This window comes from Dermacentor silvarum, chromosome 1 (assembly GCF_013339745.2).
Source record: "Dermacentor silvarum isolate Dsil-2018 chromosome 1, BIME_Dsil_1.4, whole genome shotgun sequence".
NCBI classification, from domain to species: Eukaryota; Metazoa; Arthropoda; class Arachnida; order Ixodida; family Ixodidae; genus Dermacentor; species Dermacentor silvarum.
In genome coordinates, this window is record NC_051154.1 from 94,005,933 (window position 1) to 94,031,481 (window position 25,549).

A 25,549-nucleotide genomic window follows, 5' to 3' on the forward strand; every position below is an offset into this window, starting at 1 on the left:
GCTCGTGGAGGAAGGAAAATGACTAGAAGGGAGTGTCATGTGACAATCTTGGAACTTAGTCATAAAAAAATGTAAAGGAAAGACCCATGGGAAATGGGCCCTTGCCACGTGATAGGCAAGCGGTAATTTCTAGCTACCAAGTGCACGAAGAGTATGGGGTAGTGTAGAGCGAAAGAGCAAGTGGGGGCAAGGGCCGACTGTGGCAAGGGCACCACTGAAAGCTACCACAAGCTCTACAGTGCCTACCATGTAAGGCCTATTTCCCAAGAATCAACTTGTAGGTGGGCCCCGAAGGAAAGGAAGAGTGGCATCAGAGAAGGGTGCCTTGCCAAGGCTGCTTGCCTTATGTCATGCACCCTCCTAGTCTTTTTTTTTTTTTTCCTTCCTGCATATTGTTGCTGCTGCTATGTCATGTTTTGATGCATTTTGTCCACTTCCTGACCTGCTTTGTTCACTTTCTGGTATCCATTTTTTTTTCTTGGTGTATTCAACCATGCTTATTTCGCACACAAATTTTATGAATTAGGGAAAATATGTAATCAGGAATATTAAGCTAAAGGGGTTGAGACATCAAATTTGTGGCTTGCGCGTTCTTTGTTTCAAACATTTCTTATTGCTCCAGGAAGCATGACACACACTCGAAGATTCATATATTCTTGGTAAATAATATCACATTATTTATGTGAACTATTTTCGATCTTGGTTTCTGGGTGCCGAGTTGGACAGTGACGTCACTGTCTAGGAATCTTGGTCACGGGGGCCGATTAGGCTGTGACGCACGTACTGCTGCATCGTGTGCTCTCGCACACACGTTATGTACCAGCGCAGGCAAACAAAATCACGCGGACAGTTGTCATGGCTAGCTGTGACAGCTGCGATTCCTACTCTACGTCTGCGTCCAATGTGGCTCACTGCACTCTAGACTTGAGGCTCTCTAGGCTTGCCGGTGTTGTGGGTCACCGCTCGTTGTACGTTACTCTAATGTGGTATGATGTCTAAACTTTCGTTACGCTTCCAACACAGTGACGTTGGTGTCAATCGCGCTAGCGATGGGTCTCGATCACGAGAAGGAGCATTTAGGTTCTATTTGGAAGCGAATTAAAATATATTTTAAACGTTTGCTGTGTCCAGCACTTTATGTTGAGTATCCTTGCATACAGAGGAAGCCTACAGCAGGATAAAGCCTCAAAATTTGGTGTCTCAACGCCTTTAGCGGCCATGCGGCATAAATCTTGCTTGTTGTGTTTATTCCGCGTTTCCTTACTATTTGACTTGACGATGCTTCAGCAGCAGTGAAAGTGCTGAGATTACTTTAATTTGCTCCAGAAATCAGTTACCGTGCTAACCACATCGTCCCACTCCAACAACTCTAAGCAGTAGGCGTGAGGCAAAAGGCACATGACGCATAGGTCTTATGCTGTTCGTTCTGATTGGTTGACCATGGAGATCATACTATGCATGCTATGTGCATGGGTAGACACGACTTTTAAAGAAAAGCGTGTTTTATGCTTTTTAGGACTGCAAATAAGTTCCAGCTCTGTGCAGTATTAATTCAAAACATTTACAAATGACATTAAGTGCACTGTCTGATGGTTTACACGATGGACATTCTTCACTTTGTATCACGTCGAACTCTGTGCCGATTCAGGTTTGTCGCCGCGCAAGACGGTGCATAGCAGCTCACTTATTTGCAGAATATTGCGTTCCAATTCTGTCATACGAGAAAAACTCATTAGGGAGTTCTAGCCTATCTGTAAATGTATAACAGCTTACTAAATAACCATGACGGTTTCCCCGGAGATACTGATATGCATATCAGCACTGCTTTTGTAATCTTGTGACACTGATGTCAGGTAGAGCAAGAAAAACTATAGTTACAATGAAAAAAGTTCTACTATCTGCTAGTGCAAAGGACACTGGCAGCAACAATCATTAGCGTATACAGTACTAGTATACACTAATGTATACGCTTTAGTACTACAGTATAGACCACTTATAACGTAACTGCTTATAGTGCACTTTTCAGACTCCCGTTAGTGCGGTCGTTTCAGACTCCCGATATGTATACACGTATCGCTTATACTGCAGTTATGGGAAACGAAATACTGGTTACAGTGCGGCTGCCTGGGAGTACGGAAGTCAGCGGAGACGGCGAATGCTCCCCTCCAACGGGCGCTCCAAGGAGTGCTCGAGGAAGAAAGAGAGACGAAGTGGAGGAGAAGGGCACGTGGTGCGAACGAACAGCCAGTGAGGCTGAAACCAGAATCTTGAGTTCGAGTCGTGAAATATCACGGCGTGCATAGCGAGCGAGGGCCGCAAAACTGCCAACGCTCGCTTCACGATAACGGCAGTAAACAAAACTTCAGGGAGCGAGCACTCGACCTTCGCTCCTCGAACGGGCCGGACGTGTTTCGAGCGAGCCTCCTCAACAACGACCACCACCGAGGCCAGGAGCAGGGAAAGCAGCGTCCGTCTCGGCTCCCTTTTTTCCTCGGCCTGGAAGCCGGTGTCCAGTGCGGATGCCGCGGTCCAGCTGCGGACCGTCAACTGGGCTTTGGAGGTCGCCGAAAGTCGAGGGCTTACGGCCATCTCACGCCGCCTAGCAGAAGAAACCCAGTAATTTAAATAACTCTGCATCTGACGAAAATAAAGTTTTCCTTCCTCCTCTGATGGTCGGCTAATGACTCCGAGTTCGTCGCCATTTTTACGAGACGTTCGCCCCTCCACGCTAGCCTAGCTCTCCGGCATGAATGCAGGATCGGAGCGAGACGCAGCTGGCGTCGGCAGCGCGCATAGCTGGCGTGAGCTGCACACCAACATCGCCCGTCGTCATCAACAACTCTCACCACCTACCATATCAGCAGCATCACCAAGAAAGCACCGAAACCTCCACCATTGCCTGCCAACGACTACAAAATCGTTGTCAGGATCCGGGGCAGTCTCGACTGCAGCAAAATTCACTCCTGCATCCTACGCCAGATTATCCTCAAGGCGGCCGGCCTACCAATTAACGAGCACACTGCTCAAGACCAACTTCGCATCAACAAAATCAGCAATACCATCCTGTTGAGCGTTCCGAATATGGACCGGGCCAACTTCTACAATACCATCCGCACCCTCAACTTCAACGGAACCACCTACGAGGTGGCCACCCACGTAGCTGACCCCTCGGACACCTGTCGCGGCGTCATCCTCCTACCTATAGACTCACCCGAGCAAGCCATCCTCCCCACCCTCATCAGCTACAATCCTGACCTCACAGTAGGATCCGCCAGGCGATTGGGCAACACCGAGTCCATCCTCATTACCTTCCATGGGAAGCGCATCCCCTACTACATCAACTACGAGGGTTGTGCCCTCTGCTGTATCCCTTACCGGCAGAAGATTGAGGCTTGCACTCGCTGCCGCAAAGTCGGCCATTGCCAGGACGTGTGCTCGTTCTCGACAGACACATGCTGCCCGAATTATGGAACCCTCGACCCCTCCATAGACCACGACTGCAAACCGGTGTGCATCGTCTGTAACGGTGCACACCCTACGGGCTCCCAGCTGTGCAAGCAGCGCAACAAGCCCCAACAGACTCCCTCCAAGGCAAGGAGCCAGCAAGCACCCTCATTCCCGGCCATAGATCCTGCCCAAGCCTGCGCCAGGAGCAGCAGCAAGACCCCAAGGCCCCACTCTACCTCCCAGGGTAAAGCCTGGCCCGCCCTACCACCACCATCGCCGCCTCCCTCAAAGCAAGCAACACCCCCACCCCAGGTAAGCTGGGCTAGGGTAGCCTCCACCTGCTCCTCGCCATCTCAGCCCTCCAATCTCAAAACATCTCTCCTTCGAGAGAACACCACTCTCAAGGAGGAGATTTGCCAGCTAAAACTGGCGCTTCAGTCCACCCAGCCGCCCTCCACCTCCCAACCTTATACTCTCCCATCATCGCAACCTCTCGCACCATCACTCCCACCACCTACCCCTATGTCCAACGAACCGCCCTCTCCCATGGATGTGGCTCCTGAATCTCAGCCACCTACGACACCCTCTCCCCCCAACAAACGCAAAACCCCCAATACGCCGCGCACGGAAGATCGCCTAGATGATACCCTCCTTGGGTTTAACGATCGAATAACCACTCTTGAAACCAAAGCCCACCAACTACAACAAGACTTCATGGCCTTCCAACAAAGCTGCACCGCGCAATTTGTCGCCCTTAATGACAAACTCGACCGCTTTCTTGAGTCCATCATGGCACAACTAGCCACTCTCACCCAAGCCATCACTCCACCCCCAACTAACTCCCCACTCGCGCTCCCGAGTGATGGCGAGTAGTCCTGCCCGCTCCGAACTCGTAGTCTGGCAATGGAACTGCAAGGGGTTTGGCCATGTGAAAGCCAGCCTTCAGCAGTACATTGCCAGCTGCAACAATCCGCCTGCCGTCATCGCCTTACAGGAAACCCATGGAACTGTGCGATTCACTAGTTACAATATCATGCAAGCAAAATGCAACACCAAACCTAATACAGCCGTACTCATACTTAAACACCTAACCGCCACCCACTCTAAATTCGAAGACATTGACATAGAGCACGACTTTATAGAAATTCTTCCTTGCAAAATTCCCACTCCGGCATTATACATTCTGAACGTTTACAGTCGCCCTAAAGACAAACATCACAAATCCGACAGACTATTCGCTCATGCCCTCTCTGCTGCCGGTAAACACCCCCTCCTAATTCTAGGCGACTTTAATGCCCCTAACCAATTATGGGGTCATTCCAGCAGTACACCCAAGGGCAGAGCCCTCTGGGCACACATTTAAAACCACCGCCTTACACTCCATAATGACACTGACATACCCACACGACTTGGTAACAGTGTTTCCAGGGATACCTCCCCCGAACTAACACTCGCACACAGAATCCAGCACGCCAACTGGACTAACTTGCAAATCAACCTCGGCAGCGATCATTACATCATCCAAACAACCTTACGCTTCCGCCACAAACCCCTCGCACCAAAGCCCCTCAATCTCACTAAATGGGACCAGTTCCGCGATGCAATGCAAATGTCCACCCCTGCTGACATTGCCGACATCACGAAATGGGTCGAACAACTCCACGCCGATACACAGGCACACACCACAACCCTCCCTCTTGACACACCGCTCCCCACAGTCGATGCCAGGCTCCTACACATGTGGGAAGCCAAGGCATCTCTCCTGAAACGCTGGAAAAAGCGCTGTCACAATCGAAGGTTGAGACTTAGAATTGCTCAGCTCGATCTCCAAATTCAAACATATGCCAACCAACTGACTAACCAACAGTGGGGCCAAATATGCGACAGCATACATGGTCAGCTTAGTAGTAAGCGGATGTGGCAACTATTACGCCACCTCATAGATTCCACCACCTCACGCACACCACAACCATCACATAAGCAAACTCTTACATGCTCACAAAGACAACTCTTTGCTGAGCTTCGAGAAAAACACCTTCCCCCCGCACGTCGTTTCTCCATTCCCCACTACATCAGCATACCTAATCCGGACCTTACTACACCGATCACAGAAGCCGAGGTGCGCTACGCATTGGCTAACCTCCGCACGACCTCTGCTCCTGGCCCCGACCAGATTAATAACAAAATTCTCCGCAACCTGGACGACAATTCTGTCAAGGCACTCACAATGTACTTCAACCACTGCTTCGACACTGGCACCCTTCCATCCTTGTGGAAGGATGCCAAAGTCATCTTTATTCCCATACCCCACAAAGCCGTAAACACATCAAACCTCAGACCAATCTCACTCACCTCATGCATTGGCAAAACTTTCGAACACATTATCCTCAACCGCCTCAACAAATATGTTGAGGACAACAACCTCTTTCCACCAGAGATGGTGGGATTCCGCCGCTTCCTGTCGTGCCAGGACATTATGCTTCACTTGAAGCACGACCCAACCCTACTCACGACACACAAGCAATTGTGGGTCTTGACCTTCACGGCGCTTTTAATAATGTGGATCATTGCGTCATACTTCGGGAGCTCAACCTTCTGGGGGTAGGCGAAAGGATCCACAATTACATTGCCGCATTCCTCTCCAACCTCACCGCGACAATATTTATTGGCGCGAAGCAATCCCCTACCTTTCATCTTGGGAGCTTTGGCACGCCCCAGGGGTCCGTGCTATCTCCCCTGCTCTTCAATTTCGCCATGCTCCACCTTGCACGCTCCCTTAAAACCATTCCAGGACTGAACTTCTCCCTATACACGGACATCACCCTCTGGGTCACAGGTGGCTCAGACGGTGAGATTCAAGATGTCCTGCAGGCCGCCGCCGATAAGGTGGAAGCCATTGCGGGATGCATGGGTCTTGTCTGTTCCCCCGAGAAATCTGAAATCCTTCTCCTTCCTGCCCACACGGGCAACCGTAGACACAATCCCGACATCCACATTCTCCTTGGCAACAAACATGTCCCCAGGGTGGACAAGCTCAGGCTTCCCGGTCTGCATATTCAGAGCAATCGACACAACATGCACACCCTCCAGACACGCCAATCCACCGTCGACAACACTCTCGGACTGCTCGGCCGCGTGTCCAACCAACACGGCGGTCTGGGGGAAAATTATCTTCTCCGATTAATACACACCTTTGTCATCACAAAGGTAACTTACACACTCCCATACTTACACCTTCTCAGAAAGGAGACTGACTGGGTCAACACCCTCCTTCGTAAAATCTACAAATTCGCCCTAGGCCACTGAGTAAGATAAACAGGAGCTACTCCTGTAAGATACTCTGCCGCCGCACAACGCATTCGCTCGGGACAAACCGTGCAACGCAAATTATACATCGCGTAGCGCCATCTGTTGAGGCGCGTGGAAAACAGCTTGCTTCCATGTGCGCATGCGCTGAGTGGCGGAGACCGGCAGTGACGGCGGCGCCGGCGCCGCAGAACCGGCAGCGCGGCACCCGTAGAGTGTGTCGTCTGCTACAAACGTGGACCCTCGGCCGTCTCAATTTGACAGCAATCAAACACAAAAAATATATGCGCACAAATAATAAAAGTGCAAATAAACACGTGGTAGCGCTTTTATGCACGTATGCGAAACATTTTTACGTGTCTTTAGAGGAAACAGACGATAAATGATGTTGTACAAAAAGACACAACAGAAGTACTTGTTTTTCACTCTACGTCTACGCGGAAGTGAAGGTGCGAAATTTTCGTCTTCCTCGCTTTGTTTAACATGTCTGCAGTATGTTTATTCATGCCTGACGGAACAAGGTATCTTGAAGAGACTGAGCAACAGGACAGTGTTTTGTTCCCGGCTGTAAATCTGGGTATGGCAAAGGACGCGAGAAGTTTTCGCTGTTTGCGACGCCATCTGATCTTCAACTACTGCACCAGTGGCGTAAAAAAATTCCTGAAGGTAAGCGAGCGCTTAAAGCAATGGACAAAATATATTCGCGACACTTCGAGAAGCAGCTTATTCTTGATAGTTACTTCAACAAAGACAAAGGCGATGTCCTACTTAGATGTAAAGAAAACGCCTCGACTTCGAAGCGGAGTCGTTCCTTCAATTTGTTTAGGGAAGCCTGGCGTAGCTCAATGATGCTGAATGCCAGGAAGAACCAGAAGACGCCAATGTGGAAGGACGAGAGGAGCTCAATTTAAATTTGCATACAACTACACACAGTGCAGGTGCCTTTCCTTGTCCAGAGACATGCCGTAATGTAGAGAGAGAGAAAGAAAGGGAAAGAAAGACAAGGAAGTTAGCCAGTGTAAATACCGGCTGGCTACTCTGTAAATTCTCAACCTCGCCTTCGAGATGATTCCCCTAGTTATGCAGACACATAATCAGAGCTTCTCTTGTGAAATAATGAGTAGGAAACACTGGCAGGAATTCCCAATTATTATGTTTAATGAGAATGTGGGGATTCTGCTTGCAAGAGAACCGGGCGACATGAAAAGCACCGTGAGAAACAAAGAAGCAAGCGAAGCATCTTAGCACTTGATGCGTGCTCAGATAAAAAAAAGTGATAAACGTCAGCTTTTGCATAAAAACTTCTTTTCGCTGTCGTCTGTCATTGCTTGAGACCACCCGAACTGCCATTATATCGCCTTACCATTTGCTATAGTTTTTCTTTCCGTCTTAGTTTCCGTAATTTGTTTATTTTCTGTTCCTGTGCCTTGTAAAGTTCCATGTAGGCCCTGCATTTGGCCTGTATAAAATAAATTAAATAAAATTATACATGACTTGTTTCTCCTGCTAACGTCACTCCGTGAACCGCAAGAGCTATGTACACTACAGGCGTCAGGGCGTGCGCGGAGCAGACGACAAAACGGATAGGCAAGCAGATGCCGCGAGAGAGTCCCCGCGCCTTTGCTCCTTCGGTTTGTTGGGCCCGTCTCTCCGCTGCAGAGTTTTTCATCATTCGTAGCGCCGTCTGGCGAACACGCCGTGAAGCAGGAGCCGGCATTGCAGGATGTGTCCCTTCCAGACGAGCAGAGTCGGCGCTCCTGTCTTATTCCGTGCCCTAGGCCTCCCACTTCGCACGCCCACGGAACGGCTCATGCAGACCGGTACCTTCAACACCCTCGACGAGCTCGTGGAAGCCCATCTCACCTCCCAACAAACCCGCCTTTCCAAATCGAAAACCGGACAACTCCTTAGGGCATTTCTCCACCATCTCACTCACCCCAAACACACCATTCCACAGCACATACACGCGAATTTACACATACCACCACTCCCTAAAAACGTGCACCATATACATCACATCCCACGCAGGAGGCAAAGGGCCAAGGCCGTACACAGAAAATTCTCCAATTCAACCGACGTGCTCTATGTCGACGCCGCCGAATATAGCACTGGCTCCAAATATGCCCTCTCAGTAATAAATTCGCATGCCCAGTTGGCTACGGCCGCCTCCGTCTATGCTTCTTCTCCGGAGGAGGTGGCGGAGGCGGCCATAGCCCTGGCTTTCGCTATTCCAGATTCCTCCGTCATTGTCAGAGACTCAAAAACAGCCATCAGCAATTTTGAAGCGGGCAGGGTGTCAAGGCAAGCCCTTTCCCTAACCCTCTCTCGCCCTCCCACACAAGACGTAGGCCTGATTTGGACCCCAGCACACGCCAGCGCCTGAGGATTAAGGGAGCAGGCGCGGGCATTAGGTGAGTCGCAAATCGTTGCTTTCGAGAGGCTGTTTTCCACGCGAGATCGCCTTCTCACATTCCACGACATCTGTGCACATTATATACTCGATCGTCTGACATTTCCTCCCTTGGCATGTAATTCTCCACGTAAACGCGAGATCCTGAGGCGGCAGCTGCAGACTTGCATGTTTCCCTCCCCTCACTTTCTACACGTCATTCACCCTTCTCTCTACCCTTCCCCGGCCTGCCGCTTCTGCTCAGCGGCCAAGGCCAATCTCGACCACATAATGTGGGGATGCCCTCAACACTCATTACCCCCTTCCCTTAATAATTTAATTGCTAGTGAGGAGCAGTGGGGGGCTGCCTTGCGCAGCTCCAGGCTTGACATTTAGGAGGCCATCCTGGGGTGGGCTGAGAGGGTAGCGGAAGACTACCTCGAGTAGACCCCTTCTCCCCTCTACCCCGCTGCCCCTTTCCTTGCAAAATGGATAAATAAAGTTGTTACTACTACTACTCGGGGAGCAGGCGGCTCCGGCACAGCACGGCGAAGGGCGCACGCGGAGACCGTGGAATGTGAGGGAGGAAGGCAGCGGGGAAGCGGATTTCGCCTCGGCAACTCCGCCGCTTCGGTGGCTCCCCTCGCCCTCCCTCGTAGCTCCCTCACTTTCGACTGTCACCGTGCACGCCTGCCGCCGTGCAGGCGCCGCCGCTCCAGTCGGCCTGGCGCCAGCTCTCCGAAGCTTCGTTTTCTGCCGTTATCAGGAAGCGGGCATTTGCCGGCGTGGGCAGTTTTGTTGGCTGGCCTGGGACAGCGCAGCTGCTTCCCTCTGCACCGTAGCCGCAGAGTGCAAGTTAACACGTGACTAGAAAGTAGAGGAAGCATAAAGGAGACAGAAGGGTTCACTGCCATTTTCTACGCGTGGCTACGGTAGCGTGGCTGAGACGTCGGCATGTACATGCATGTTCTCGCACAATGCAGAATCGGCGACCTTGCCATTTGAGAGAGGGTGAAATTTCCGCCGCTTTTTTTTTTTTTTTAGATGCGAGAGCATCTTATGCTTGGGGCAGTGTCCGTTCTGCGGCGTCCGCACCCATACTGCGCATGCGCAACTCCCTCATTCTCCTCTCCTACGCAGGTGTGCGCTCTCCTCCTCCCTCACCCTTTCTCTGCCACAGGTGTGGCGCAGCAAATCATTGCATATAACTCTCTCTCTCCCTCTCTCTCTAAGGGTACGTTTGTAGGCGGCGCAAGTGTCGCAGCGCAGTATAAAGCACGCGTTCGCTGTGCTTCTGTCATTCTCTCTCTGTGCAACGATGTGCGAAACGCCATGAACAACGTCAATGTCGGCGCTAGTTGCAGCGGCAGCGCCACCGCCGTGGAGCAGAGGAAGGCTCGGGAAGCCGAACGTAAACGTCAGCGTCGGCAAGCGGACCCCGAACTTCGGGCCAGGGAAGCCGAACGTAAACGTCAACGTCGGCAGGAAACTTATACGGAAGCAACAGGGGCTTGACAAGCCGAAGTGGAACGTCAGCGTTATCAAGCCGACCCCGAACTCCGGGCTCGGAAAGTCGAAGCACAACGGCAGCGTCGAGCGGCAGCTCCCGATCCCGAAGCGACGAGGCAACGCGAGTCTGCAGCCAGAGCAGCAACACGTTCGAGGCCATTACAACGCCCGGGCTTCGACGGTGCTGATGCGCGGGTCAAGTGCAACTTCCTCGATCGGAGCTTCGGGCGCAGCTGCAACGTATGTGACCGGCTTTGGTTCGACAACAACCTGAGCAAGGTCGGGAGCATCCAGAACGAACGTCAGCCTAACGCAGCCGTCGGCGTGCTTTGACGCCAGTTCAGCAACAATACAATACATTCTCAATACATTCTCTCACTCTAACTTTCATTGGGTTGTGTTGCCAAGTGAAACGAAATAGAAACTCGATGGCACCCCCCGCGATGCTTTCGCATCCCACCATGGTTGCCCATAGGGTGAGATGATGTGATTTTTTTTTTTTTTTTTTTTTGTTCACGCACGACAATGAGGGGTGCGCTTACTTACTCTATGGCGGTGCCGGAGCAATGCCGGTCGGAGGCGTCGCCGCGTGATTTGGTTCGAATTAACGAGATTCAATTGTAAATTGAATACAAACGTTCTAGCCGCATTCCTCGACTGTTGCATACGCGTGGCGGCTTGGTGCACATGTTTTGCATATGTGTGGGCCTTGAAAATGGTTGCTTTGGTTATAGTGCAGTACCGCTTATAGTGCGGATATTCGTGACTCCGGCCACTTACGTTATAAGCGGTCTACACTGTAGTATACTATTTATTTATACTAGTACAGTTGAACCTTGATATATCGAACCGACCTATAAGGAATTGTGTATATCGAAAAGCTGTGAAATCCTGTTAAAAGCCTATGCAAATGTATAGGGCTGGTGCACGTGTATATCGAACACAGGACGGTGCATAGCACTTCTTTGTGCACTTTGAGGTCTTCTGGCGCCTTGAGGTGGGGAAGAGAATCGTGTGCTGGGGAAAGTACGGAGGAGCACACTGAGCGCATGGCAAAGCAACGCCCCCTAGAGGAAAGTCTAGATGGCGTTGAGTGTAGGGGGGGGGAAACAAGGCGAAGCGTCGCGGCAACCCATACGCCTACGTGTTACCCGCGTTCACGAAGCGAAACGTCACTGTAACTTTTTTTTTTTCACTTCTTGCTTCTTGTGCGCCTCATGTGTGCAGTCAGTTGAGCCCCGTCGAGCTGTTCGGCTAGCCCGCATCAACATTCCTTCTTTCTAATTTTCATGCTGTCATCGTGTGGGTTGAATGCCTATTCATGGTGTCATTTTCCGCAAGCGATGGCCACTGCAAGTGTAAAGAAAAGAATCAACATGGACTTTGCAATGAAGTTGAAAGCGATCCAGCTTGTTGAGGCAGGCGAGAAGAAGTACATGGTAGCAGATGACATTGGCATCCTGCGCAGCATGTTTAACGTGCTTCTGAAGAACAAGGAGAAGATAAAGCTGCAAGCCGCTGACCAAACAAGATTGGGAGCCTGTCGTGTACACGCTCCTGCCCACGAGAAAATCAAGGAATGTCGCAGGGCATATTTTATATATGAAATTACCTATCTAAGTATTGAACTTTCTTGTGATCCCCTTCAGATTCGCTATATCCGGGTTCAACTGTATATGCTTTAGTACACTTTCTGCCCTTCTGCAAGAACAATGAAGCGACACAAACATTTCTCTTACGTTGTGTTTGAAGAAAGCGTCACACAAGATGTCACTGCCAGCACTATTGTAACATGTGGTGTGCATTGCAATTGTAACCATAGTAATGGCACCCATCAAAAAGCGTCGTTGAGTGCTGTCTTGGGAAGGCCACAATGAGAGAGCAGCTTTTGAGAGTTGAACTAATAAACCATGCTTCATTGGAAGCACCATAAGTCGTTGCTGGGTGAGTGAAATGCGAAAGGGTATGCCTATTTATTTTGCCTGCTTTAATTCTTAATCTGTAAATTGAATAAATTTCATATGCCTGCATCAATTTTCATAATTTTTTTTTTTTTTGCATTCACCTCAGTACCGTACAAGGAGCCCATTGTTGTACAACACTTGATGGTTAAAATAGTGTCACAGGGCCTTTTAGGTTAGATTGGTACTAGGAGTATTCATTAAAGATTTCCCCTGACCTATTTCCTGTGGACCGAGAGCAATGGAACTTGGCACAGTTATTAGCCCTTTTCTACATAGGTGCCACCTTGGGACACACACTTCTCCCATCTCTTTATGCAGTGTTAAATACCTCACTTGTAGAAGTGGACAAACTGCTCCAAAATCCATGTTGTGACTTCAGAAATCAGTCTCATCTGAAAAATGCTTGCCCTTCAAAAATGACTTCATTGTTGGAAAAAGGCGGAAGTCCGGTGGTGCAAGGGCTGGTGAATAAGGGGGATGCAGTAGAATTTAAAATCCGCAGCAGCATGGCTTCCATCTGAGCAACATGCGAGTTGTGAATTGGGGCACCGTCTTGCCGAAGGCAGACATCTTTGGCGAGCATGCCACATCTCTTGGTTTTGATGGACTTCAGTAATTTCCACAGCAGTAAAGCATATTATGTCCCAGTTATCATGGTACCTGTTGCTACACTGTGCTGGTCCCTGAAGACTGTGAGCATGACCTTGCCTGCCAAGGATTGGGCATGTGCTTTCTTTGTAGTCGGTGACCCCAAATGCTTCCATTGCATCGATTGGACTTTAGTCTCTGGATCACAGTGATGGACCCAGCTTTCTTCCTGTGTGATCACTCTGTTGAAAAATTCCTCCTGGTTTCCATTGCCCATCGTCAAAAGAGCCTGGGAGCATCAGACTCGTTCCAGTTTCCGGAAAGGTGTGAACAGCATCTTCATATGCCTAACGCTATGAAGATGTTTTTGAATTAGTTTTTAATATACCCCGCACTAATCTTGACATTTTGGGCTAGGTCTCAAAGGGTTACGTGGTGTTTTTCTAAAATGGCGTCTTCTGATTGCTGAATGATTTCTTGATTGATAGCAGAGTGGGGTCACCCTGCAATTGGAGCTGTTTCCACCGAAATCTGACCACGTTTGGACTCACTATGCCAGTTCTTGACTAATGATGTCCTCCCCATGAACCTCTTTCGTCTCATCGAAAGTCTTACTTGGTGTGCAGTCTTTCAAGTAATTATGGCTTTAGTTTTGTGTGCCTCGTGCTTTTACCGTTCTTGTACATATTAAATCCTTGTTTGCTGTGCTGCCAGTCGTATCTCTCCTCCATCGAGGGTAACGCCTGCGCGCAACCCTCCGGCTCCCAAGTAAGAAGGTGACAAACTTGTTGACTGCTCTGTAATCCACTGAGTTCATTAACACACCTTGCACCACTTCAGCGCCCGTAAAAGAAATAGCTTAATCAGTCCAGGGTTGCGAATTGGCAAATAACCTATAGTGACTTACATTATTATACATGTGCAGTTTCAGTATCCTGCAATAAAAAGAAATGGGTCAGGGAAAACCTTTAATGAATGCCCCTTATAATTGCGCTTCTTTGATTGCGAATACACAAGAGCCTTACTGTAATTAGAATCTTGGTATTCTAGAAAGAACTGAAATAAATACAGGAGGCAATGCTACCTCTAAATTGCATACCTGCCAAGTCTCCTGGAGTAGTTGTACAATGTAGATTTTGGCCATTTTGTACAGTTGAATGGCTGAGGAACTTATCTCCTGGAAATTGGGCTCACAATGTATATGATCATAATGTTATTTTCCGGTGCTTTATAGGTGCTTATCTCTTATTTCTTTCTGTTGTGTACAAATATTTGTGAAAGGTACTTTTGCATATTCATTTATTACAGCTTTCTCTGTGTTTGTTGCCAATAATATAATGAGAGAAGTTGACTGCTGCATACGTGCAGCTTGGCAAGCAAACGTGCAGCTTGGCAAGCAAACAAAGCATGCAGGCTTAGGCTATAGGTTGTTTGTGTGGTCAATTCTTTAACTTTGTGGCATATTACAAGTGCCTAATAATTGCTTTGCACATTGTCTGGTGATATGTTAGGATACCATGACATTTAGCAATGTAAACATGGGATGTCTAACTCTTTGTATGTAAAATGCACATATGTGTACCTGTAGAGTTCATATCCTAGTACAAATAAGGAATCAATTGAATTGCCATACATGTGAATGTCACGGATGCATAATACGCATAATTGAAGGAGAACTGAACATATCTCAGCTGGCGCACGGTGAAATTCAGATAGTGATAGCTTTGGTCTATGTTGCAAGTGGAAATCCTCCCCCCCTTTCCCCCCCCTTTCTTTCTGTTCTTCTTTCTTTTTTTCTAGCTCTCCCTCATTCACACTCTTAACACATGCAGCGCTCTTAGAAGCATTACCATAATGTGATGTTCATATTTTTTTTCACTGTCACTCTTTTACAGATCCTCTGTTGATCGCTCTAATAAGAAGGCTTTTTTTTGCATCTTTATTGGAGCGGTTCTTGTTGTATTTGTGATGATTCTCATGGTATGTAGTCATTGTTTTGACCTTGCATATCTCGATACATTAACATGACTTAAAAGGGAAGCGACTTTTAATTTTTATTGCATCCTTTTTTAATATTGTGCATGAGATCACTTATTATGAATAACAGTGCTAAATATGCAATACACAATCATTAATGAAGTCTTTTTTCTTATACTAAGGCTCCAGTTTCTCATACTTTGTTATAGCGCAGTTGACAGCAGTATAGGCCAACGTAGGGGTGTTATACCAATGCCACAAGAGAATTTCTAGAGGTCTCCATGTGGGACTCTATTGGCCAAGTGGATGCTGCTACATTGCTGCCAATGTAGCAGCATCCACTTCAGTGATGCTTCAACAGCCATGAGTCTATAGTTTATCAACAGAGTAGCATAGAACCTTATTGAAATGTGAAAAGCTTCCAGGTGGCAGAAATAAAGCAGGTGTGCATGCTGTCATCTGCTGTCTTTCTCCCTAACTCACTAAACAATGCATCTGAAAAAAAGTCATAATAATCATAATGCCAAGAAATTATCAACCATTAAAAGTAATTTATTCTCACACATCAAATAAATGGGGGCGGCTGAACCATGACAAAAACGCAGCTAGAAGCATCAATGTTGACAAAGCACAGAAACAAATTCAACTCCAGTCTTTGAAAAATTTGCAGATTTAACAATAACATGGCTTAAAATCAAACATTAATTCGGTGAATATTTTAAAAATCTTGAAGCAATAAAAATGCAGCAGTTACTTTAGGTTAATTTTCTGGGGTTGTTGCTCTTGGCAACACAGAACTGTTGCTAACAATGCTTTCACCATAGTAAGTGCTTGGTACCAAATATCCCAGTGTCCACTGGGTTTGCTGTGGTAGAACTGCTCAAGTCTGATCAAATTGGAAAATTAAAAAGCTATTGACTTGCTGGTTATTAAAATGTGCCCATGCCATACAATGATTGCACAAATGTTATTATGTTGAAAATAAGCTTCTGTAACAGAAATAAGCAATGTGCACTTGATCCTTTACATTTAAGAAAGTTGTATGCTGGGTGTTTTACTAAACTGTGTTTCCATACTAAACTAGAACTGAATATTTAAGAATGGAATGGTACACCTTAGGTGAAAGAGACCAATGGTATATTGTTCCGAGTCGTCTTGAGTTACTTCGAGTATTTTTTAGTGCGACTAGTGCAGCTAATTAGTTAAGTTTAATTATTCAAACTTTAAATATTAATTTTAGGGCATAAGTCATATTTGAAAAATTATAGTGCTCAGAAACATCCAATAAAGTGGTTTCCTTGACATTATCCTCTCCTGTTTTTCTCTCTTTCTCTCTCCCGGGCTCGGAAAAATAAACCTTCGATGTATAAAAAAACTGACATAACTGTGCTCTGGTGCTAATGGATGGCAGTGCTCTCAATTGTTTTATAAGAATGAACCCCCATGAACATCGCGGAAAAAAAAAATTGAGCAGCCGCAGCATCCAGCGTACGTCAGCGCCTTTGTTTTGAAGATTGAAATCCACCACGGTACTAAATGATAAGAGAGAGTCCGGTACTGTACACAAATGCAACCACACTTGTTGACTTTTTTACAACTGGCATGTGGACTTCTTTTTACCACACAGTGCTCATATTGTGTTTCGTACAGCAGTAGCCAGAATTTGCTTCCTTGTACACTTCATATATGTTAATTTAGTTTGCACTGTCGACATGTGTGCCTTCTTTAATATTTTGTGCCGATTCCATCAGCCGACTAATATTACATGGTTCTTTGCTGAACTATTTTTCTCATGTACCCTCAATATGCCTATTTAACAAACTGCCTGCTCATTGCTTGTAGAAGTAGCTTGTTATTTTCTTGGAAATTTTTTTAAAAGTGAACTGCAATGAATAGTTCTTTCGAATCGATGAACATTCCATGACAACTGGTGTTATTGAATATATTTATATTAATATGCATTATTCTTGGCACCTTTGGTTGCCATTGCCATTTTGTAAGGGGAAGTTGCAATTTCATGGCTGCATCTATTGTTTCTTTTAGCTTATTTGTATTTTGTTGTGCATAAACCTTATATTCTTTCTTCTTTCTGTCTGTTTGAAGATATCTACCATGATGCTAAAGCACAACTCAGGCTATTGGTGGGCATATCTATGTAAGTGTGAAATTTTTATAGCATTTCCACCTAGCTATTTTGTCCTTCATTAGTAGGAGTGCTGTCTCATTATTGGTCTCAGAGGGAGGTCACAGTTCTGAATTAAAAAATGCATTTTGAGATTTTTGTTGCTTTCAGTTTTCTGACATGTTCTTCACACTTCTCTCTGATAAAGACTATCAAAAATTGCATCCATGTTTGTTGGCTTGTCCACACCTTAAGCATGCTGTTGCATATCACGGAGAAAGTGCCACTGTTCACTTTTGTTCAAGTGTGCTCATGCTTTTGGAAGAAAGCCCAGCGAGGAATGTGTACCCTGTGATTGGAAACACGTTTCTGCACTTTCTGACTTTGTGCGCTGCCATAATGTGTGGTGGCACATGCATAGAGCCAAAAAACACTCGAAATCCAAGAAATAGGGTATCTCAAGCAAAAGGAAGCACCTACTGGAATTGGTTTAGTCAATGTCATGTAAGATTTCAGTGGAATCGCAAAGGATGCCAGAGCTAACTGTGCTAAAAGGTGAGAAGTTCTTGCCACAGATCAACGCTGAATTGCCGGGCCAAGTCCAGCACATCCTGCAGGATGATTTTTTATGAGCTTGTAAGCATTAAAAATATAATTGCACTTGTTTGAAATATTTCAGGTAAGTTTTCTTATATTGTGCTTTTTTGCTAAACTTTTTTCTTCTTAGTTTTTTATGAGAAATGTTGGAAGTTATTTCGGATTTACCTTTTGCGGTGACGCTCAATTGCCCAAATTGTAGTCGGTCCACCACTCGGGAACTATTTCGCACATTTAGACACCATGCAGAAGAAGCACTCAGGTAAACGAACGTATGTTAAGTTTTTTATCATTATTATTTATTTACTTATTCCTGAGGCTCTAAACAGTACTCCTGGATTTGCACTGCAGGTCTGTAGGGTCCTCATAGTTGCTGTTTTCTAAAGTGCTTTCATCGGAGGACATTTCCTGACCCTCTGTAGGTGAAATGTCTTCATCCATGGTGCTAAAATCATCTAAATCATTGAACTTATATGAATTTCACCCATAAAACGCATGTGCAGAAAATGCCGCCATCCTGTCTGCACTTCAGGCCATAAATCGCATGAAAACCCTTAAAGCATGAAGGAAGGAAAAAGAAAAGTGATGTCCTCGTCTGGAGATATTAAGAAGTGTAACTACAGTTAAACCTCAAAATAATAGTCGGTAAAATCGGTAATTTGCTTTGTTAATCGAAATTTAGTTATATCCGACCTTTTATGCAAATATTATGTCGATAAAGTTTTCTTACACGAAAGGACCACAAAGTTTTCTGAATTATTAGGCAATCAGAAAAGGCTAATTTGAAGGAGTCAAAAATTAATTTTGTTGAAATTGAGAGTTGGCGATGAAGGATACCATTTCAGCCGTGTCGTCTTATATCTTCACATTGGTGGATGAAGCGGAACCAGCCACGCTTTCATGTCCACTCCACCGCTGCGGCTGATAGCGTCGCGGTATCTCCCGCAGGGGGACAACACTATCATGAAAAGCGCCGCCAGCGGGGAGCGAATGCTTCGTTTGCCTCTCACTTTAACGTGTTTTCGAAACTCAATATTACATAACCTCCACTATTAATTTAAATGCGTGGGAAGACAATGCACAAGATACCACGACCACTCTTTGCACGTGGGACAGATAACCTCCAAAACATGGTGCGCTGGCTGCATTGCGCTCAGCCACGCTGACAGTAGCTGTGACCGTGCTAGAAACGTAGACGCCACACTAACCTGCCCCCCCCCCCCTCTCCTCCTCTTCCCCTCGCTCGCGCTTGATCGCACTACCACGACCTTGCTCCCCTATCTCCCTTTCCTTATGCTCTCGCGGGGAGACTGCGTTCAAACCACCATCCTTCTCCGCTCACCCTTGCACGCTTTCACTCGCACGCAAAGCATACAGCAGACGGGGGGCTTTAGGATCTTGTCACTCTTGTACTTAATACGGAACATGACACTGCTCTGCTTCAGCAGTTGCTCTTAGTCATGTGGCGCTCGATGTGAGAGATGCGTTCGCAAGCAGTCGCTTGTAATTCAAACATTTGATCATCCGCATCCACGGAAGTTTCCATTGATTGTCTCGGTATTCCTTCACGGCAGCAGTGAAATTTTGTTGTATTGAAATTGTGTCTAAACACACTTCACTATATATGGAGATTCTAAATACATGGTGTTCTATGGACAAGAAGTTATATTAAAAAAAAGAATTCGTTATAGCGAGAATTTCTTTATATCGAAGTTGGTTAGCTTGAGGTTTAACTGTATTATAATGAAAAAGCTCCCAAAAGCTGGCGCTACCAACACAAATTGCTGGTGAATGCAAGCATGTGCGCGTGTCGGGCGCTGCCTGACATCTGATTGGAACAGATATTTTCGTGTGTCAAGTGCTCAACACATGACCACAAAATGTTGAAGGCTGCTATGAATGAGGTATTTCTTCTAATAATGGATAAAGCTGGATGTCAGTGGTACAGCGTTTGCATTTTGATGTATGAAGAGGTTGCTTTTGATGTATGAAGAATCTGTTCAAGCCACTGTTCTGGTGTGGATGCCTCTCCTGAAAAGCAGAAATATTCATCTGCTTTGGGCCCTTTCCCATTTTGCTGTAGTATCATGTGGCACATGGCTATAACAACTATGATATAGGATGCAGGTGTAACCACGCTGCACATAGCTTTGACTATATGCTTTAGCTCCCTTATGTACTCAATCTTGTGCTACTCTCTGCAGAGGTACACTGGTAAATAAACAAAGAATAAAATGTGCACAGTAATTATACAAAGTGTGTTTCTTGATCCTCTATGAAACATTAACTTGGTGTCATGGAAGCCATTAGTTGTGCCCACTGGTGCTGGTTGAAATGGCAGCAGAAAGGACAGTAAACAAAAGCACATAAGCATCCACATCAGCACAAGATTTTCCATGGTGCCTTAGGCCTAGATCTCACATCACTGCTTGTGGCTGAGTCATTGACCATGGCATCCGGTCACATGATGTTCCTGACAGAAAGCATGAATAGGAAGATGGCAGCTTTAGTAGCAAGAGATGATGGCCTCTCTGACAGGGGCGCAAGGCCGAGATACCAACAGCTCTTGCCCTGTTCTCGGTACTCCACAATTCCCACTGTGACTATTGTTACTAAAAACAGAAGGGGAAAGTTTTGTCCAATTGCAAGCGCAGAACAAATTAGATGCTTGTTCACTGCCTCCTTCGGCCATTGGAAGAGTTAAGCTTAGATAAACTTTATTCATATGGAGGTGCATATATGCATCTAAGCTCATGGTATGAAAAAAGTATGGGAAGTGATAACAAGCTAGTTCTCCATGATGACACTGATATTGCCTTTTTTGGCAGTTTATATGGCTGTTTATCTGTTGGATTGATGAACTTGGTTTCATTTAGCAAATGTTTTGATGCTTTGCCAAAATACTAACGCTAACTCCAAGCATATCGTGCCATTTAAGTGGTAATTCTGTCTAATTTGGGATGCAGATCTGCAATGCCAAAAAAAATTGCCAAAGAAAATTTTTTTAATGGATTTTTAACTGAATTTAATGAATGGACATGAAAAAATTGAGCTTGTTACATAGTGTGCTGCTCACACGCTATGTTTGCTATTGCAGCCATTTGGCTTACTTAAAAGAGGCATCTTTCTTTATTAATGCCCCACCACATCTCCCCCTAAGATTGTACTGTTATGTTTTATTATTCAGACATGTTCAGTGAATTATTGAATTGGCTATTGACCCTTTCAGCACTGTTGTTTTTTGTTATTACAAAACGAACATGATTTATTTTCGGTTATTCAGAATGGAAAGAAAATTACATGGATAATGACAAATACAGTTTTAGTATGGTCCTCACAGTCCTGTCTTTGTTTTTAGCTCCTACCTACCTAGTTTTGTTCTGATGTGCACACTTCTGAGATAGCCTCACCGTGTCATGATAAAAAAAACTGCTGCTGCAAGCGTACGAAAAATGCCAGAAACACGCTACGGTGCGAATATTTGAACAGAGAATTACCAAGGTAGCGGTGCACAAAGTCCAGGAGTCGCCCCTTTGATCGGCGGATGCGTGGCGCAACCAAGCCCGTGAAGTGCGCTAACACAAACCCAGACTGAGCAAACCCAGAGGGATGAGAAAATGTGCTTCTAGAAATGTACAACAGATGGCAGAACTACCCCGTACATAGCTTGCCAACTTCATGTTACTGCGCACATCCGCCCTGATATAGTGGAGAACGTACCCGTATGTCAGTGGCTCTGAAAGGGCTAAACGAAATGTTGCACAGCAATATCCATCATAAGGTAAGACAACCATTCATTACTCAAGCTCGCTGGCATCAATGCAAGCCAGAATGTGTTGGATAGCAAGCTGGAGAAGCAATGTAATGTTTGATATTTTTTTGCTGTCAGTAAATTCCCATCGGCAACCACATTGGGTATGTGAATATTGTTCAATACTGGTCATGGTCATTATGCTTATCCAGAGTAAAGCTAGAGTGCATTGTGCATTTCCTAGCTGTATTAGTGTTTACAAAAGGAAGCTCACCAGGAAAGATAATAGGTGTGTGAAACTTCTGTTCATTTTGAAGCAAAAGAAAAATAGGCAGGGAGATGGTAACTTGGTGTGTAGTGGAAGCATCATTGTGCATTGCCCTAGTCAACACATCAAGAACTTGAGGCAGGATGATGCTAAATGTTTCTCAGATGGTGAAAACATAAAAAAAGAAAAAGTAGTAGTACCTGTTCACATGGTGGCACCTTTTTCTTTTTTTCTCTCTACTTTAGTGGGACTTGCCCTTGCAGTTCTCTTCATTTTCTATGGCCTTTGGCTGCTGTGCCTAAAGAAAAGCACCGTTGAAGTGCGATAACAAGCAAGCCAGCATCAGTGACCTAGGTAGGTCAGTCAGTGCCCCCCCCCTTCCTTTCACATACACTTGTGATGCTCAAGTAGATGAATATTTTGCATGCATTGCTTTTTTGTGTGCACTGGTACCAAAAAAAAGGCATCATCATTGCTGATGATAAAATAGTGGAGAACCTACTCATCCATGTGCTATTTCTGGTATGCTGCATGACATATTTGTTTTGTCTTTTGAATCGTCAGTATTTTTCACAATTTCCCCACCTTAATTGCTGCAGATGTGTGAAAACAATGCGGGTCAATGATATCAGATAAAGGAAGGGCTTAGGATTGTGGGGAAAAATAATTAAAAATCAGAAATTTTGAGCAAGTCGGCCATTTCGTTGCTGTGTCCCCCTTAATTTCCAGTTTTTTAACGTTTTTGGATGATACAATTTGAGATTGGAATAGTGATAGATAGATTAGATAGTGGTATGTATTATCATCGAGATTCTACTGTAGTTCGACAGGTTTTGTGCCGAGTCGCTTGAAATCTGTGAAGGTAATCATAGCGCACCGATTTATCTTGCTAGCTCATCAAAGCTTTGCTTATACCAATTTCCACAGTGCGTGGATCCGCATGATTTTTCTTTTCTCTTTTGAAGGTGACTGTTTCATAACAGCATTGTCTGTTGCTCGCTCTTCTGCTTGTCTTGCATTTTCTGTGAGCAATGGGCCGTAATTCATTATATACCCGAATTTAAGTCAAAGGCCAATGTGTATGCAGTGGAGCGCAGTAGTCATGCTGCTGGCAGAAGAAGTAAAAGCTGCTCGCTATGTCTTGGCCAAATCGCGCTTTCTGGGGGCTGAACATCAGACAGCTGCCACTGCTTTTAAAAAGCTGTTTCTCTTTGCAAATAGCGGACATGTATATTTACTGTTAACCCAAGTTATCTAATGCATCTTCTCGGTCATTACCTTCTTACTTCAAGTTTGGTCTTTCAAAAAATGCTCCCATAAAATTTATCCCACATTTTAAATGCTGTGCTTTGGTTTTTTATGGAAATAAGTGCAATTTTAGCCGCATTTATATGGACATGGTAGAAGTGTATCGTATTCATTTACCATATTGCATATACCTATACGCCACCATTTACATGAATGCACATTTTCCTGTCCAGCCAGCTATTGCCATCTAGTGTCATCTTTGAAAGTTAGCGCTCTATGAACATGCTTTTGCTGTCGCTTGAAATGCACCAAAAGGACCGAAATGCACTGAATGTACCAGACACCCGCAAGGTGTCGCGTACATGTCAGGTTCTCTTTCATTTGTCCGTGTGGACAAATCGACTCGACATTTATTTTGCGGAAGCATTACGTATTATATCTGGATAGTAAAGTTTCCTGCATGCTGCCATTTTCATTGGTAGCCGAGCGTGGCTGTCTCGGCTACTATCTTCTCAGAGTGAACTGGACCACGTTAACGCCATGAATCAAGTAACTCACTGATCTTTATCTCATTTATTATTGACAAAGAAGACACTGTCTAAGTGTGCGTCATAAGTCCTGGTACATTATGTTTCTGTTACATGGGCAGCTGAAATGAGCATTTTCCATCCCAGACTACCCCCTTTTGCCGCATTTGATGCAATATGCCATCCTAGCGAATTACCTCGTTTACATGAGATTCGATGTGCTTGAAAGTTAATACCATACGCTTCTGTCGCATTTATGTAAACACGGCCTATTATGCGAGTAAATAACAGCAAATTTCAATTAATGCTCTCTATGCCAACACTTTTTTTTAAGAACAACCAAAAATTGCAGTTTTATTTATTTATTTATTTAGCTATTTTTATTGAGAAACGCTTTTAGTTTTGTAGTATCAGCAATTCATTGCGTTTCTTTTTTTTTTTTTTGCTTCTCCTCTCTCTCTTCTTTTTGAAGTTTACGTCTTGTCCCAATGATTCATCTCAATTATTATTTCATGGTTGAAGAACAGTTAGAAGAATTCAAGCAATATTTTCGTTGTTCTCCACATGACGCATCATTTCATGGGCGACAAAGAAAGGAAATCGCGGGAGTGCAGGGGGCAACGCATTTCTTTTGAGCCACATTCATGTGCAAGAGGCTGCCATCAGCTCAAACTCCTCCTCACTCTCGTCAGTACTAACTTGCAGATCTGAAGACGAGTCACTTGAGCTGGAAGACACATCCAAAAAAACCACACTTAGGGCGCAGAGAAAGGCGCTTGCCCGTCCCCGCTGCCGCAAGTACTGCGCACCTACATTTTTGAACCCCGGGGAAGCCACACCTCCATTGCGTTTTCAGCAACGGCAGCCACGAACATTGATTTTTAATGAAGCTTTCACCATTTAGTAGCAGAGCATTCAAGCCAACATAAGAAAACATCTGCCACTTCTGTGTGACATAGGCAAAATAAAGTTCCTGGATGAGTGGGACTTGTGGTTGGCATAAAACACTTTCCTGACGTAAGCGTGACATCTCAGCAAGCATGGAGAGTAATTTCAGCCCTCTAGCATCTTTCATTGCTGTGCTAGGCTTTCCATGAGCAGGGAACTTGTAAACTTTTATAACACAAAAACTAATGCAGGTCCTTTCAAGCAAATTCAGAAATTTGAGCACTCTGTGTCAAGAAACAAAAAAGTTCACTCTGATGCCCTACTCCACCTTTACATAGCTTCCACCTGTGAACCAAAGTTTTTTAATAGTTTACCTGAAACTCATGCAGATGCTATTCATCTGGTGCTTATCTGTGCATGCACTTGCCTGCTTATGTAGGCTTTGTGAATATTCTTAGTTGTACAGTACCTTTTGTTCACCTTTGCTTTGACTGTGCCTCTATGTAGTAGTTGGGGGCATACACATTCAGGGCTATCTTGCGGCATGAATTTGGGAGAACAGTTGTAGGGTTCCCTTTTATAAAGGGACGTGGCAGTCTTAGCCTTGTGATCCAGAAAGCCTTGTTTCATCATATAGACATTCCAGAAGCCATCTCACCATCTCATATGTCCAATTTTTAAATTATATTTAGTATGTTGAAGTAATCCACAACATTCTCTCACACACTTCAGTCAGTGATTGAATTTGCTCTTTTCCCACCCCAACTTTTTCTGTTCATGCACATGCATGCTTTTTGTCATGGCTTTTTTTTTTGCTGTAATACTTTCAACATTACTTCTTCAAAGTGCCATAGACTCTGCATTGTCTTGGAGCACTGTAATCTGTTTAAAGTTCTCTCTGAACAAATTTCCCATGTGAAGAGCCATTATTGTTGTTAGGCTCCTTCCTTTGGCTCAGTATCAAGCAG

The 25,549-nt window shown here is 45.5% G+C and overlaps 1 protein-coding gene across 2 annotated transcripts in view; it reads left to right on the forward strand.

Annotated features, from left to right (window-relative positions):
* LOC119432683 (type 2 phosphatidylinositol 4,5-bisphosphate 4-phosphatase-like) overlaps window positions 1-25,549 on the forward strand; it is a 58,316-nt gene that overhangs the window by 31,614 nt on the left and 1,153 nt on the right. The window contains exons 6-8 of one of the 2 annotated variants that reach the window (XM_037699849.2): window positions 15,099-15,183; window positions 17,284-17,335; window positions 22,164-22,272. In XM_037699849.2, the coding sequence (XP_037555777.1) occupies window positions 15,099-15,183; window positions 17,284-17,335; window positions 22,164-22,246 (220 nt within the window). In that variant the 3' untranslated portion in view covers window positions 22,247-22,272. The remainder of the gene's footprint in view (window positions 1-15,098; window positions 15,184-17,283; window positions 17,336-22,163; window positions 22,273-25,549) is intronic. The other variant, XM_049671107.1, reaches the window with a different exon arrangement.